Source organism: Lolium perenne, chromosome 7 (genome assembly GCF_019359855.2).
Source record: "Lolium perenne isolate Kyuss_39 chromosome 7, Kyuss_2.0, whole genome shotgun sequence".
Taxonomy (NCBI): Eukaryota; Viridiplantae; Streptophyta; class Magnoliopsida; order Poales; family Poaceae; genus Lolium; species Lolium perenne.
In genome coordinates this window covers 187,381,266-187,396,878 of record NC_067250.2, presented here as the reverse complement: position 1 = coordinate 187,396,878, position 15,613 = coordinate 187,381,266, and the positions used below count along the sequence as shown (strand labels likewise).

The 15,613-nt window shown below is 44.8% G+C and overlaps 1 protein-coding gene across 1 annotated transcript; it reads right to left on the bottom strand.

Moving 5' to 3' along the window:
• Positions 1-12,916: 12,916 nt before the first annotated feature.
• On the bottom strand, positions 12,917-13,843 carry LOC127326221 (uncharacterized). The gene is made up of 2 exons (XM_051353085.2): positions 13,098-13,843; positions 12,917-13,066 (listed from the first exon to the last, which is right to left on the bottom strand). The coding sequence occupies exon 1, from the start codon at positions 13,614-13,616 to the stop codon at positions 13,263-13,265; it is 354 nt and encodes a 117-aa protein (XP_051209045.1). The 5' UTR covers positions 13,617-13,843; the 3' UTR covers positions 12,917-13,066; positions 13,098-13,262.
• Positions 13,844-15,613: the final 1,770 nt, after the last annotated feature.

Genomic DNA, 15,613 nt, shown 5'->3' with positions numbered 1-15,613 from the left:
AATTTTGCCCAGATTCGTGACAGCAAAGAAATCTGTTTCTGCGGAGTAATCCAAATCTAGTATGAACCTTACTATCAACGACTTTACTTGGCACAACAAAACACAAAACTAAGATAAGGAGAGGTTGCTACAGTAGTAAACAACTTCCAAGACTCAAATATAAAACAAAGTACTGTAGCAAAATAACACATGGGTTATCTCCCAAGAAGTTCTTTCTTTATAGCCATTAAGATGGGCTCAGCAGTTTTAATGATGCACTCGCAAGAAATTGTATTTGAAGCAAAAGAGAGCATCAAGAGGCAAATTAGAAACACATTTAAGTCTAACATGCTTCCTATGCATAGGAATCTTGTAAATAAACAAGTTCATTAAGACCAAAGTAACAAGCATAGGAAGATAAAACAAGTGTAGCTTCAAAAATTTCAGCACATAGAGAGGTGTTTTAGTAACATGAAAATTTTTGCAACCATATTTTCCTCTCTCATAATAACTTTCAGTAGTGTCATGAGCAAACTCAACAATATAACTATCACATAAAGCATTCTTATCATGAGTCTCATGCATAAAATTATTACTCTCCACATAAGCATAATCAATTTTATTAGTGGTAGTGGGAGCAAATTCAATAAAGTAGCAATCATTATTATTCTCATCATCAAATATAGGAGGCATATTGTAATCATAATCAAATTTATCCTCCATAACAGGTGGTACCAAAAGGCTACTATCGTTATAATCATCATAAATAGGAGGTAAAATATCATCAAAGTAAATTTTCTCCTCAATGCTTGGGGGACTAAAAAGATCATGCTCATCAAAGCCAGCTTCCCCAAGCTTAGAACTTTCCATATCATTAGCAACAATGGTGTTCAAAGCATTCATATTAATAACATTCCCATTAGCATGCATATAAAGTTCCATGGGTTTTTTAATTCTCTCTTCAAACACATCATGTCCTAATTCAAGATAAAGTTCATAAAGATCTCTCATATTTTTGTTGTTTTCCATTATGCCTAACTAGTGTAAACAAGAAACAAAAAGATGCAATTGCAGGATCTAAAGGAAATAGCTTCGAGTACTTACAACGGCGGAAAATAGCTTAGTAGCCGAGATCCGGAGTGTGAGTACCTTTTACCTTTCCTCCCCGGCAACGGCGCCAGAAAATAGCTTGATGTCTACGCCCCCTCCTTTTCCTGTAGACAGTGTTGGGCCTCCAAGAGCAGAGGTTTGTAGAACAGCAACAAGTTTCCCTTAAGTGGATCACCCAAGGTTTATCGAACTCAGGGAGGAAGAGGTCAAAGATATCCCTCTCATGCAACCCTGCAACCACAAAGCAAGAAGTCTCTTGTGTCCCCAACACACCTAATAGGTGCACTAGTTCGGCGAAGAGATAGTGAAATACAGGTGGTATGAATAAGTATGAGCAGTAGCAACGGCACCAGAAAAGTGCTTTGCCCAGGACAGTAAACAAGCAGTGATAGCAGTATTTAGGAACAAGGCCTAGGGATCATACTTTCACTAGTGGACACTCTCAACATTGATCACATAACAGAATAGATAAATGCATACTCTACACTCTTGTTGGATGATGAACACCATTTCGTAGGATTACACGAACCCTCAATGCCGGAGTTAACAAGCTCCACAATTCAATGTTCATATTTAAATAACCTTAGAGTGCATGAAAGATCAATACGACTAAACCAAGTACTAACATAGCATGCACACTGTCACCTTCACACTATGTAGGAGGAATAGATCACATCAATACCATCATAGCAATAGTTAACTTCACAATCTACAAGAGATCACGATCATAGCATACGCCAAGTACTAACACGGATGCACACACTGTCACCATTACACCGTGCAGGAGGAATAAAACTACTTTAATAACATCACTAGAGTAGCACATAGATAAATTGTGATACAAAACACATTGCAATCATAAAGAGATATAAATAAGCACTTCACTATGCCATTCATAACAGTGAATAAGTATTCTGTGAAATATAGCCTAAGAGACCCACACGGTGCACACACTGTCACCTTTACACACGTGGGACAAGGAGTCTCCGGAGATCACATAAGTAAAATTCACTTGACTAGCATAACGACATCTAGATTACAAGCATCATCATATGAATCTTAATCATGTAAGGCAGCTCATGAGATTATTGTATTGAAGTACATAGGAGAGAGATTAACCACATAGCTACCGGTACAGCCTCGAGCCTCGATGGAGAACTACTCCCTCCTCATGGGAGACAGCAGCGTTGATGGAGATGGCGGTGGTGTCGATGGAGGAGCCTTCCGGGGGCACTTTCCCGTCCCGGCGTCGTGCCGGAACAGAGACTCCTGTCCCCCAGATCTTGGCTTCGCGATGGCGGCGGCTCTGGAAGGTTTCTCGTACCGTGGCTTTTCCGTATCGAGGTTTTAGGTCCAGGGGCTTTATATAGGCGAAGAGGCGGCGTCAGGAGGTCGAAGGGGCGCCGACACTATAGGGGGGCGCGGGCCCCCCCTGGCCGCGCCGGCCTAGGGTTTGGTGGGCCTGTGCCCCTCACTGGCGGTTCTCGTGTGTTCTGGATGCTTCCGGGCCAAATAGGAACCTGGGCGTTGATTTCGTCCAATTCCGAGAATATTTCGTTACTAGGATTTCTGAAACCAAAAACAGCAGAAAACAAAGAATCGGCACTTCGGCATCTTGTTAATAGGTTAGTTCCAGAAAATGCACGAATATGACATAAAATGTGCATATAACATGTAGATATCATCAATAATGTGGCATGGAACATAAGAAATTATCGATACGTCGGAGACGTATCAATGATGGCTGAAAAGTAATGCCAATATCAACAGTATCTTTCACGTAGCGCAGAATTCTTTTAACAGCAGTCGAATGGACAGTGGTGGGAGCATGCAAGAACTGACAGACGTTATTCACAGAGAAAGCAATATCTGGCCTTGTAAGTGTGAGATACTGCAAGCCTCCAACAACGCTGCGATAATTTGTGCTATCATCGGAACCAAGAGGGTCTCCATCCATGAGGGACAAAGGATCCAAGACTGACAATGGAGTAGGCGCTGCCTTGCACACACGCATACCAAGTTTCTCAAGTAGATCAGTTGCATATTTCTGTTGAGTTAACAGTAACCCATTCCATGTTCTTTTCACCTCTATTCCCAAGAAGTAGTGTAAGTCACCAAGATCTTTGATTGCAAAATTATCATTGAGATTTTTAACCAGTCTAGTTATAGCCAAATCTGAAGAGCTTGCAACAATAATGTCATCAACATAAATTAACAAGAACATTGTGATACCCGGCCTTTGAAACAGAAATAATGATGTATCTGCCTTTGATGGTGTAAAACCAAGACTGTGCAGTTTGGAGCTAAGCCGAGAATACCATGCTCGAGGGGCTTGTTTAAGACCATAGAGAGCTTTGTCTAATTTGCACACAAAACCAGGGGCTTTTGGATTTTCAAACCCAGGTGGCTGTCTCATATAAACCTCCTCTTCCAGAACACCATGTAGAAACGCATTCTTGACATCTAGCTGCCTCAAATGCCAACCTCTGGAGACTGAAATAGCTAAGACAGTTCTTATAGTGGCTGCTTTAACAACAGGGCTAAAAGTGTCCTCATAATCAATACCATATCTTTGCCTAAAACCCTTTGCAACAAGGCGAGCTTTATACCTGTCAATGGTTCCGTCAGCACGTCTCTTGATGCGATACACCCATTTGCAATCAATCACATTTTTATTGTAGATAGGTGGCACCAAATGCCAGGTCTTGTTGTGAAGCAATGCATCATGTTCCTCCTCCATTGCTTTGCACCAATTCGGATCAGCAAGAGCTTCAGTGAGAGAGCGAGGCTCCTCTGCAGACACAAGCATTCCATAGCGAACAGTTCCATCTTTATAAACTTTTGGGTTTTGAATACCTTTTTGAAGTCTAGTTTGGATTCCAGACACAGGAGCAGCTGCAGCTGTATTTGGCACAGAAGATCCAGTGGGCTGACTGGGAACAGCACCAGACCCCACAGCAGGCCTCGTCACAGCTAGATCCCGTGACGGACCAATGGGAGAAGAAGCCTGGGCGCTGCCAGTTGACGACGAAGCTCGTGTCGGAGAGAGCGTGCGTGGAGGGGCCCGCGACGGTGACCGTCGGCGACGCGTGTACACGCGCAGAGGTGGAGACACAGCAGGGGACCTCTGGTCGCCCTGCTCGCCCTCAGGAGCAGCATCATCAGCAGAAGGCGGGTCCTCCTCGGGATCGAAGCCGTCAGACTGGGCAGGATCCTCCTCGGGATCGCTGTCCAGGTGATTTGTGTCGCCAGATTGAGGAAAATGGCTATTCTGACTCGTTTCTTCACCGTTTTCACTCAAATTTTCACCAGAATCTTCACTGTTGATTGTAGTTTCAGCCAAGAGAGGTGTTCCCTGTGTAGTATTAGTAACAACAGGAATATTAGGCAAAGACATATGATCATCATGTTGAATATCCTCATGAGTACATGCATTATGTTCTGTGGGTAGGAGAAGAATATCTTGGCTAAGACGTCTACCAGCATTTGGATGCAGGGAAGCAAAAGGAAAAACATTCTCATCAAAGACAACATCTCGAGAAATATACACGCGACCAGTGGTGATGTCAAGGCATTTCACACCTTTATGAAGGGGACTGTATCCAAGGAACACACATTGTGTAGATCTATATGCAAGCTTTCTTTTATTGTAAGGACGAAGATTGGGCCAACAAGCACACCCAAATATCCGAAGAGAGTCATAGTTTGGTTTAGTATGTAGGAGGCGTTCAACAAGGGTTTCTGAGTTGATTACTTTGCTAGGGAGGAGATTGATTAGAAAGGTGGCTGTAAGGAAGGCTTCATCCCAAAACTTAAGTGGCATGGATGCATGTGCAAGAAGAGAGAGACCTACTTCCACAATATGACGGTGTTTGCGTTCAGCGGAGCCATTTTGTTGGTGAGCATGAGGACAAGACACATGATGAGTAATGCCAATTTTCTGGAAATAGCCATTAAGTTTCTCATACTCGCCTCCCCAATCTGTTTGCATAGTAATGATTTTCCTACCAAACTTGCGCTCAACAAAAGCTTGATAGTTAAGGAAAACTTGAAAAACATCAGAACGCTTTTTAAGCAAGTAGATCCATGAAAACTTGCTAAAATCATCGATAAAGCTTATATAGTATGAGTGTTTGCTTACAGAGGCAGGTGCTGGACCCCATACATCAGAGAACACAAGTTCAAAAGGAACCGTGGACACACTGGTAGACACAGGATAAGGCAGCTGGTGACTCTTAGCTAATTGACACGAATCACAAACATAAGGATTTATTTCAGGAGTGTATGCAAGCTGATTTTTCCTAACAATCTGTTGAACCACAAAGGAGGATGGATGTCCTAAACGGCGATGCCATGTAGATGAAGAAGGCTTTATTGTAATGAAGGCTTGCTTGGATGATCCAGTAGACAAAGGCACTAGCGGGTAGAGACCACCATGGCATGGTCCCTTAAACAGAGTTCTTCGCGTTGCCTGATCCTTAATCAAAAAGAACCATGCGTGAAATTCAATATAGATATTATTATCAAGGCAAAGTCTATGAACGGATGCAAGATTTTTGGAAGCATTTGGGACATGAAGGATATTGTTTAAATGCAATGTACTATGAGGAGTATGCAACAAGGATTGACCAACATGTGATATAGCCATACCATTTCCATCGGCGGTGTGAACGCAGTCTCGGCCCTTGTACTTTTCAGAGGTGTTGAGTTTGTTCAATTCGCTTGTAATGTGATCAGTGGCTCCAGTATCGGAGTACCAATTGTTGTCGACGCCATAGGATGCAGCATGGGCACCCTTCTTCCCTCGTCCAGAATCATCATCATCATCACTGTCATCCTTCTTGAAGCGCCACCAGCAGTCAGAGGCGCGATGGCCATGAATGGTGCAAATTTGGCACGTCACATCCACATAGGGGGTGGGAACGCGCCCGTGCCCACGTCGGCGACGGTCATATCCTCCATCATCATGGCGGCGCTCATAGCCACCATCATCACGCCGTGCAGGACGACGATCTTCCTTGTGCGCGCCATCACGCCGGTCGTCCCAGCGAGCACCATCATCACGACGACGGTCACCATCATCACGGCGCCGGTCGTCCCAGCGCTGCCCGCGGCCACGGTCACCGCGGTCTGGTGAGCGCGCACGGCCACGGTCACCGCGGTCTGGTGATCGCGCACGACCACGGTCACCACGGTCCTGTCCGCGACCACGACTTGCAGCGTTGGCAGAGGAGGTGAACCCCGCTGCTTGGCCAGTTTCGGAGTGCATTTCCTGGCGCATATCATGAGCAATAATTTGATCATAGAGATCATCTAATGTAATGGCATTGTTACCGTTTACAGAGGCAGCAACATCGTTGTAGGATCCATCAAGTCCTCCAACAATGTAGCCGATCATCTCATCTTCTGGAACAGGTTTCCCTGCGGCAGCGAGCTTCGACGCAAACCCCTTCATCTTGGCGAAGAAGACCGAGGCGGAGAGCTCAAGTTTCTTGGTGCTAGAGAGAGCACCGCGCAGCTGATTGATGCGTGAGCGAGAGCGAGACCCGCAGATGTTGTTGATGATTGTCCATACCTAGGCTGTCGACTCGACGCCGATGGTGTGAGCAAGTACTTCCGGCGAGAGGGAGTTGAGGATCCACCCAAGCACCGTTGAATCCTTCGCAACCCATGTAGCATAGGCAGGGTTGGGGATTTTCTTCTTCTTCCCATCACTGTCTTCTACCTCCAGATGAGTCGGCGGCGCTGCATCCGTGCCGTCCAGCAAGTCCAGGACTTGCGCGCCGCGCAGAGGAGGGAACACCAGAGTTTTCCAGAACAAGTAGTTGGCCCTGGTGAGCTTCTGAGAGGGAGGTGCCCCCAAGGAGGCGGCCAAAGCCGGAGCTGACGAGGAGGACGCCATGAACCTGAGGCAAACTTTCCGATCTAACGATCGTGACGTTGGGTTTTTTTTGGTGTTTTCCGATCTACAGATCGTGGGTTTTTGGTTTTGGAGGTTTTCCGATCTACAGATCGTAGAATTTCGGTTGTGTTGTTGGGGTTTTTGGGTTTTTCCGATCAGATCGATCGTGAAGGAGATAGTCGATGGGTTTTCCGATCAGATTGATCGTGGGAGGAGATCCTCGGCGGCAGCTAGGTCACGGGAGAGGAGAGCTCTGATACCATGTCAAATATTTAGGTTTAACCGGTGTAACCTGTTGAGGCCCCGGGTTCCGTGTTATATAGGCTGGAAGAACCCCAGCCGTGGTGTTTACATGAGATACGGGCTGGGGCGGTGTACTACACCGTACCCAGGCCCATACAGATATAACAAGATCTAACAAGTCTTACTATATTTCATCCACAATCTGCAGGTAATAAGTAAATTTCTTGCTTGCTTTTTAGTTGTGCATTTTTTGGCCTTGCTTGGCCATCTGAATGGCTTGGATTTTGATGTACCTATAGGTTATTTAGTACAGCTAATGCTAAGCCATGGCAACTTCATTTATTTGTGTGAATTACATCCGGGGCTCTTATTTTTAACATTGCCACATGGAGAACACATATTGGCTCACTAAATTGCCCCGCCATATTGGTGTCCTATTCTTTTTGTGGATCCATGGAGGTGAAATTGTTTTCATGCAATTTTCCTGATATGTCCCCACTTTCATAATTAGGCTACACCTGCCAGGTTTTTCCCTACTCCACCTTGGACAAAGCAAACTGAGATTATGTACTCATGTACAACAAAGCATCATTGACATAACGGTTTCATCGTTTATCTCTGTCAGTTGTGCTCTGATGAATGTGTCCACACCCTTGCAAATGGAAAAGATACTTCTCCAACTACACTGCAGAAATCTTTGTTTCTGACAACCGGAGATCGAGCTGAATTTGATTATGTAGTATCCTTCTCGCAAACTCTGCCCCATTTCAGTTGTTCTGAATAGAGTGGTATTCTTTATTTTCTGGACCTCTGGCTTGCAATTTCAGATCACTTCAGTTTACGGATAGTTTATTTTGCATGGCCTCATATATATCTGGATTACAAAGTCAGCTCCGATTTCGTTCCTTTCCGGGGCGTTGCTGCCACAGGAAGTCGTTACATTCTTCTATTCATCAGATATGGAAAGTTTGATGTTAATATCTCTATTAGCTCTTCCAACACTACTGCAATCTGAATATACAAGTTATGTTCTTTAAAGTTCTTGCTGTATCTATATTGGACCTATGTCAATTTGGAATGCTACTTGCTAAGTATAGGCAATAACGTTGTTGTTTTATGGTGGATAACCAGGTGTTGGTTGCCTGTCCACTTCAGCCAACAAACAAAAATTCAACGTGTTTCCTCTTTTTCTAATCGTGATAACATAATTCCTTAAAGATTTTTTATAATCTGCTCACCATTGTTTTTGCATGATATGGGGGAGTACATTAAATACCCTGTTTCAGATATTAGCTACCAATAGGTATGTCTTGCTGTACTCAAATTATCAATAAATAAATGAGACATGCATGTTTTGTTTTGCCAGTATACCTTTTTTCTCTTGCGCTTTGCTCATGTGGCCTAGGTGAACTATTACAAATTTTGATTTCTAAATCCAGTCCAAGAACCATCTTGGTTTTAACCAAGGTTTGGACTACTGGCATTTTGTGAAGTTGACTTTATCTTTTAAAATGGCACTACTTCTGGACATGTAAAGTGTTGAAACGTCATGTCCTGTTTTTTTTGCAGTTCTATAAATAGCGAGGGAGCAACAGTTTCAACGCCGAGGTGAACATTCCGAATGAGATGGACCCTGACATTGATATTATGTGAAAGGGAGACATTTTTTTCGATACGGGGTGAACCCCAGCCTCTGCATCAATCGATGCATACGGCGCTTTATTATCAATGAAAGGGAGACATGGGGGATTTGATTGCAGACATTCATCTCTTGCAACTCTGGCTTAATGTGATCGATGTGTTCCCTTCAGATTTGCATATGGTTTTATTACAGACCCTTTTTCTAACATCATGTTATTATGGGTTTCGAGCTTAAGAGATTTGAATGGTCCCCTTTTCCTCACTTTTCCCTGAATTTTCTCATTATTATGGACCATCGGCTTATTGTTGTGGCTTAGTTTCCTAGCATAGTGCTATCTAATTGATAGGCTATATATGATCTATGTGGGTCGTGAAAACTCACAAGAGCTGTAGATTCTTTTGTGCTAACTGATAAGTCAAAATAGTATATGTTATGTCTGCTTCATGAAACTTACAAGAGCTTTAAATTCTTTTACCACTGTTGTTGGGCAGTGCTTGTTGATGTTTTGTTTCTGCAACTCTTCTCTTTTGCTGATGTCGTTTAAATTGACATTCTTGAATTCAACTTATGTACGTGAACTGATATGTATGTTTAAGCTCCTAACATAAAATACGCTAAATGTGTCCTGTGTGTCATGAAACTGGCAAGATCTGCACATTTTTGTAAGCTCCCTGCAGTTTTTTAAACCACTGAACTGGACAGTGTCTGGTTATCTTTTACTTCCACAAGTCTTCCCTTCCTGTGATTTTGTATGCTGTAATAACATCCTTCTGCAAAAGATTATTTCAGCGAATTGATATTTACGTGTTAAATTCCTGAGTCGAAATACACTGTCCTATGTGGGTCGTGAAACTGACAAGGTCTGTACATGGTTTCAGGGTCACGTCACTGGAGAGGAAGCTACATCAACACCAAGCTCTGCAGCGAGCGACCTTACAGCTGGAGGCGCTGGCCCGACGGTCCACATCCACTGGTGTGTCGACCAACAAGAAAAGGAACTAGGCTGTCCTGGCAGGCAACGTCGCCGGCCTGAGAGCTCTCGGCTGGTAACTCATGTCGAAGGAGAAGAGGTCGTCGACCGAATCGGACCTGCTGATGAAGGTCTGCCTATCAGTTCGAACATGTTGTTTGCTGCAGTACATGGACTTGCGTCTCAATTGGGATGATGATGATTGTAGCTATAAACTGGTTGTATTTTGTAGACGGGAAATAAATTGTGATTTCTGTTAAGCGAAGACTTACACAAGCTCATGACATTGAAATGGATAATTGATAGTTACACCTGGGCTGGTACCTCCAGTCGAAGGAGCTCAAGAAGACATAAGAGGTCATCGACTGAATGGGACCTACGGATGATGGTCCGCCTATCAGTTTCATCATAGTGTTTGCTGCAACCAATGTACATGTGTCTCCGTTGGAATGATGATGATGGTACGTAGCTATGAACTGATTGGGGAAAAATAATATTATGTCGTCATCTCACCCATGTATTTAGCATTATAGAATACGAGTATAAAAAACTGTCTGATTGTGTAACATTTTGGTGGATTCTCTCAAACCCGGATTTGTTAATTCTGTTCAGAAATATGTAATTCATTCAATAGACACCTGAATTTGACCTTTTCAGTATTTGCATTCTTTTAGACCTGCATTGTTGACACCAGCGGCTTAAAAACACTCCCTAAAATCTGCATTTGTTACTCTGTTTGTAGTTCCTATCATTCCCATATATACACACTTTTACTGAGTTTGGCAGCTATTTTTATCACAACTAAACATTGTCACGAGCTCCACGGGCCAAGGCGCTTGTCATATTGGCATTTTTTTTATCATCGTTATAAGAAATGAAAATGGACATGAGCTTCACGGGATCGTGCGCCAAGGCGCACATCTAAATCTAGTATGGAAGAAAGTCGGCAGTCGCATCCTTTGCATACTCCAGCACACATCCTCTTATATAGACTACTAATCTCGTCTAGCGTCGCGTCCAGCAACACTCTGTCCCTCGATCTGACCATTATCCTCCAGCTCTGTATATAGGTAGACATTTTAAAATGGCAACAACCAGGTTATTGATCAGAGATCCTTCTATAGCTAGTTTATTACAAATATCCCAAAGTGCACAACTCTAGGTCGCAAAGGTAAACCAAGCTAGCTAGTCTTCGAAGGGGGCCCGATAAGCCATGGACAATGGCAATGAAATCCACAGCTTCTGCCTGGTTCCACAAGATGCTTTGAATCCGTATTCAAAGCTTTTTTTTTCTAACTACCGAGACTACTAATTTAAAGTACATAGCTCTCCTATGAATATGCTACAACTCTTACTTTCTACGTGAATCCGAGCATTGAATCAAGCTCTTTATCGCACCATAACCGAGTCTCTCCTTGCAACTTTGACCAATCCATCTGTCAAGATGACAAGTGAAGAAAATATGGCCGCAGTCCTCCAAGTCGGCACACAGGGCGCAACTCCCATCCGAAGGTCCGTTCCGCTTGGCTAGCTGCTCCCAAAGGGGAGCTTGCCCCTAATCAACTTCTGAAGGAAGACTTTGATTTTGGGTGGGACCTTCGTCCGCCACACTTCCTTGAAGTGTGACCCCCCACCCCCCCCCCCCGCTTATAGTTTTCGGTACATAGAGTTGGTGGAATACTCCCCTGAGGCTTCCAATGCCCACAGGACCTCATCTTCGCCCGCCGAACTTGGGTAGAGGTCAAAGATTCTACAGAGGTTATCCCATTCCACTGTCTCTGGTAGCCCGAAGGTGTGTTTGAACCTAATTCTCATTGCTACGCACACCCAAGACCGTGGAAAAAGGATTGTCACTGTTAAGCTTCATGCACTAGCCACTTGAACCAAAAGTTCGAACTGATGGAAAGGGCTAGGCAATCTACTTGTACACTTCACAACACCCCCACTCGCGTGTGACGGGAGAAGAGAGTCAACACGTGTAGAGAGGCAAAGAGGCAGCGGCGGCGGCCGGGCGGCGGCTGCGAGAAGAGGGGGGAGAAGAGATAGTTTTTAGAATAAATTGTGAAAGTCAGGATTTAAACTCGAGACCTGGGGCTCTGATACCATGTTAAGCTTCATGCACTAGCCACTTGAACCAAAAGTCCAAACTGATGGAAAGGGCTAGGCAATCTACTTGTACACTTCACAACAGTCACATCACGCAAACAACATCGTGAAGGTCTCACGGAAAGGCCCGTCGCCCGTCCACGAGTCAAGCAAACAATAGGTCCTCCTTCCGGTGTGGAACTGGTATCGGGCTCCCAACTTGAAATACTATTTGATCTTATATTAATGGTATTCCAGAAATGAAAGCCCTTAGAAGGGACCGCGGTGAGAACATATCGTTATTGCCGAGATACTTAGCCTTTCAGAAGGTTCGTCCATAGACCCTCCTCGTTCTGGTAGATTTTTCCAGATCCACTTTAGCATTAAGGCAATGTTCGTGAATTTCTTATTAAGGATTCGCAAACCCCCAAACTCTCGTGGCTTACACACCGTGGAGCACTCCACCATTTGGTATTTGCGTTTAGTTCCCACCCCTTCCCAAAAAAGCGGGATTGGTGTTTACGCATAACCCCATGAATAGTGTCATGCAAGAGGTACATGCCCATTGCAGACATCAGGAGGTTATTGCAGACATCAGGAGGTTCGAGAGATAGAAATTCATCAGTTCGAGTCTCCCAGCCGAGACCAAAAAGAGAGCTTGTCATGGGTTAACCGTGTGACTCATGTTCTACATAAGTAAGTTCCAGTTAGCTACGAAGAGAGCTTTATCGTTAACTGGCAGTCCTAGGTAGTGCATAGGAAAGCTCCCACCTTGCAATCCAGGCCCTCGATAGTCTTAACCCGACCACTTCTTAAATGCCCGCATCATGATCAGGACTGCAAAAGTCACCGATGAAATTCAAATCATCTAACTAGCAGTCTCGAAAAGGTTCAGATGCACAGAAGCACCTCCATCTTCGCTGCCAGTTTTTTGTGCACTCTGCTCAGATCACAACATATCTGAACACTCGTTTGGATCATAACATATTTGAACAGCTGAGTATATTAATATGATGCAAATATCGGGACGGATTTGCAGATTATGCTACTAGCTAGCAGTGACATTCAGCCTCTGTTTTTTTTCCTACGAACCTGAAGCAGGTGCGTTCACGTACGTACACTGGACATGCATCACCTACATCTTTTTTTTTTTGACCTGGCATCACCTACATCTCGAGCTGTACGTACGTAGAACAGGAAAATGCACCTGCGGCAGTAATAGTGAATTCTCGATTTATTTTCGAGAAACTTGAATCTCGATTGCTCTCGATCGATCATCTTCATCAGTGTTCTATCGTCTCATCACGAAAATGTTGACGACTTGAGGCCGTTCAAGAAGAGGCAGCATGGATGATCCCGCCGCGGCCGCCGGTGCCCTCGGCCGGCGCGCCGGGCCGCTGGGGCGCCTTGATCATCCCTCCGGCGCCCTGCCTCTGAGGCGCCGCCCGCATCAGCTCGCGCGGTACGGGAGAGGCGGCATGGATGATCCCACCCTTGTCGCCGGGGCCTTCCGCCGGCGGACCCGGTGGCTTCGGCTTGGGGGCGGCGGCGAGGGGACGGATAGCCCGGCCGGAGCCTTCCATCTGGAGCGGGAGCGCCCTCGTGCTGACCCGCATGAAGTGGGTCGGGAGGGACGACACGTACCGCACCAGCTGGAGCAGGAACGAAGGCGACGGCGACGCCATTGATTTGCCCTGGTGGCGGTCGAGCTCGCTCGATCAGGGTTTCGCTTCGTTCGTGGGACGGTGGAGGTGTGTTGTCTTCTTCCTCCCTTTCTCTGTCTCTTTATGGGTCTCTGGCTAGGTTGTTTGTCCATGGATGCCGCTGATGAGCTCTATTAATGGGGAGTACGTGGTGGTCGCGCGCGCGGCGAGCAAGGGCGAAACCATGGACGTCGTTCCAAGTTAGCCGCTGAAACGGTCCGAGCCAGGCAAACTGCGCGCATCCGCGTGGAATACTCCATCTCAGGTAACTCGGCAACTCGCAAATTAAAGAGCTCCGCTCGCAATTCAAAAAAAAAAAAAAGAGCTCCGCTCGACTGAGACTTGGAACGGGTCCGATTCAACGGCCTAGCGGCAAAATATCTAGTGAGACACCACATTTTATATAACTAGATGACACCCCGCGCGTTGCGGCGGGAATTTTTGGAAAATGAAATATTGCTTCGCAATACAATTCTTCTTCCAGTGTAAAACCTGTTTACAAAGTTTATGCGACTTGAAGCAAACTATTATGTGACATATGGCTCAACTGAGAGATAGCCACTTCTTCCAGGGTAGACCTTTAGAAATTTCTATCTAAAAGATGCAATGGTTGTTAGCTATGACGTTGGAGTACCACACTATTTGTTGCTTTCTATATCCGACCAAATACTTAGTCAAAAACTCAGTACTCATACCAATGATTTACCGAAGAGCAAAACCTATTAAGAAATGGGAACATCTTTTTCTAAACATTTTACAAAATTAGGTTTAGACAATTTGTTTGTGGTGAGCTAAAATGAACACATTAGACTTTCATATATGTCAACATATCACATGTATTATCGAGTTTCCCTATGGTAATTTGTAACTGACAAGATTATCAATGTGCTGCAAAGTGAAAGAAGTTCTACCAATATGACATATTGCTAAGAATTGAACATAAATGCTGTTGTCGTGACTCGAATCCATCATACAAATAAAAACCGAGAACTTCCATATTAAGTACCTACTCTTGTACTCCCGCAGCAAGCAAGGTTATTTTTCCAATCTCTGTTTGCCTTTCTGGCTTACTTCCCAAGGCCCAAAGAACACATAAGTCCATGTTGGAGGATGGCAAACAAAATTAATCAACGCCTGGAGACAACATGATAGAAGCGACAATTGTATATGTACAGATGTATATACATGATGTCAATGTGTCTTCGAGAGAAGAATTGCGAATTGCTGCGGGACTTCCTGCCATCTACAAATAATAACGAACCTGTAGATTACATGAAACCGAAAATAGCAAATAGGAGCTAAAAGACAAACTTACATGCTGAAAAGTACATCATGCTTCGTAGGTCTATCCATCAATCTCCATTTGCAATAGATGCATTCATCTGGACAGGACTATAGGAGTACTACTGCAACATAGCATGCATTAAGTCCAAGTGTCCAACATAGATGGAATAATGTCATAAGATAATACCAGGTGATAAATAGAAGAGGACGGGAGAAGCATGATTTGAGCAGAACCCTGATATTTTCCTCTGACATGACAAAAAAAAAAATTCTTAGGAAGAGTACTGTAGACAATTATGTAACAGCGGGATTGATTGGAGAGGCAAAGCACACATCAAATCAATGAATTTGGCCGCCAAAAGCACGGCATGAGCTGCACCAATATGAGACCTGAATGTTGGGCGTCAAGGTGCGTTGGAGACGAAGACGTCCAATACCAACGGCGCCGAAATGAGCGAGCGGTGTGGCAGACACCCGCCTAACCAATGTGAATAAGCTGGGCAAGGTTGCAGCACGGCTGATCAAGTTTAAATGGGGAAAGGCCCGCTCTCATTTCCCCCCCAGACAGCTCTCACCCAGCTACAGTACTTGGCCTCCACCTTTTTCGTCGCCGGGCAGATCCGGAGCCACTCCGCCGGAATAGCCAGCCGGAGGCGGTGAAGGTGACGCGCCGGAGTAGTTTAGGTTAGTTTAGG

What these genes read in the sequence shown, in the direction of transcription:
- LOC127326221 (XM_051353085.2), bottom strand. Translation starts at nt 13,616, where the DNA reads ATGGCGTCGCCGTCGCCTTCGTTCCTGCTCCAGCTGGTGCGGTACGTG.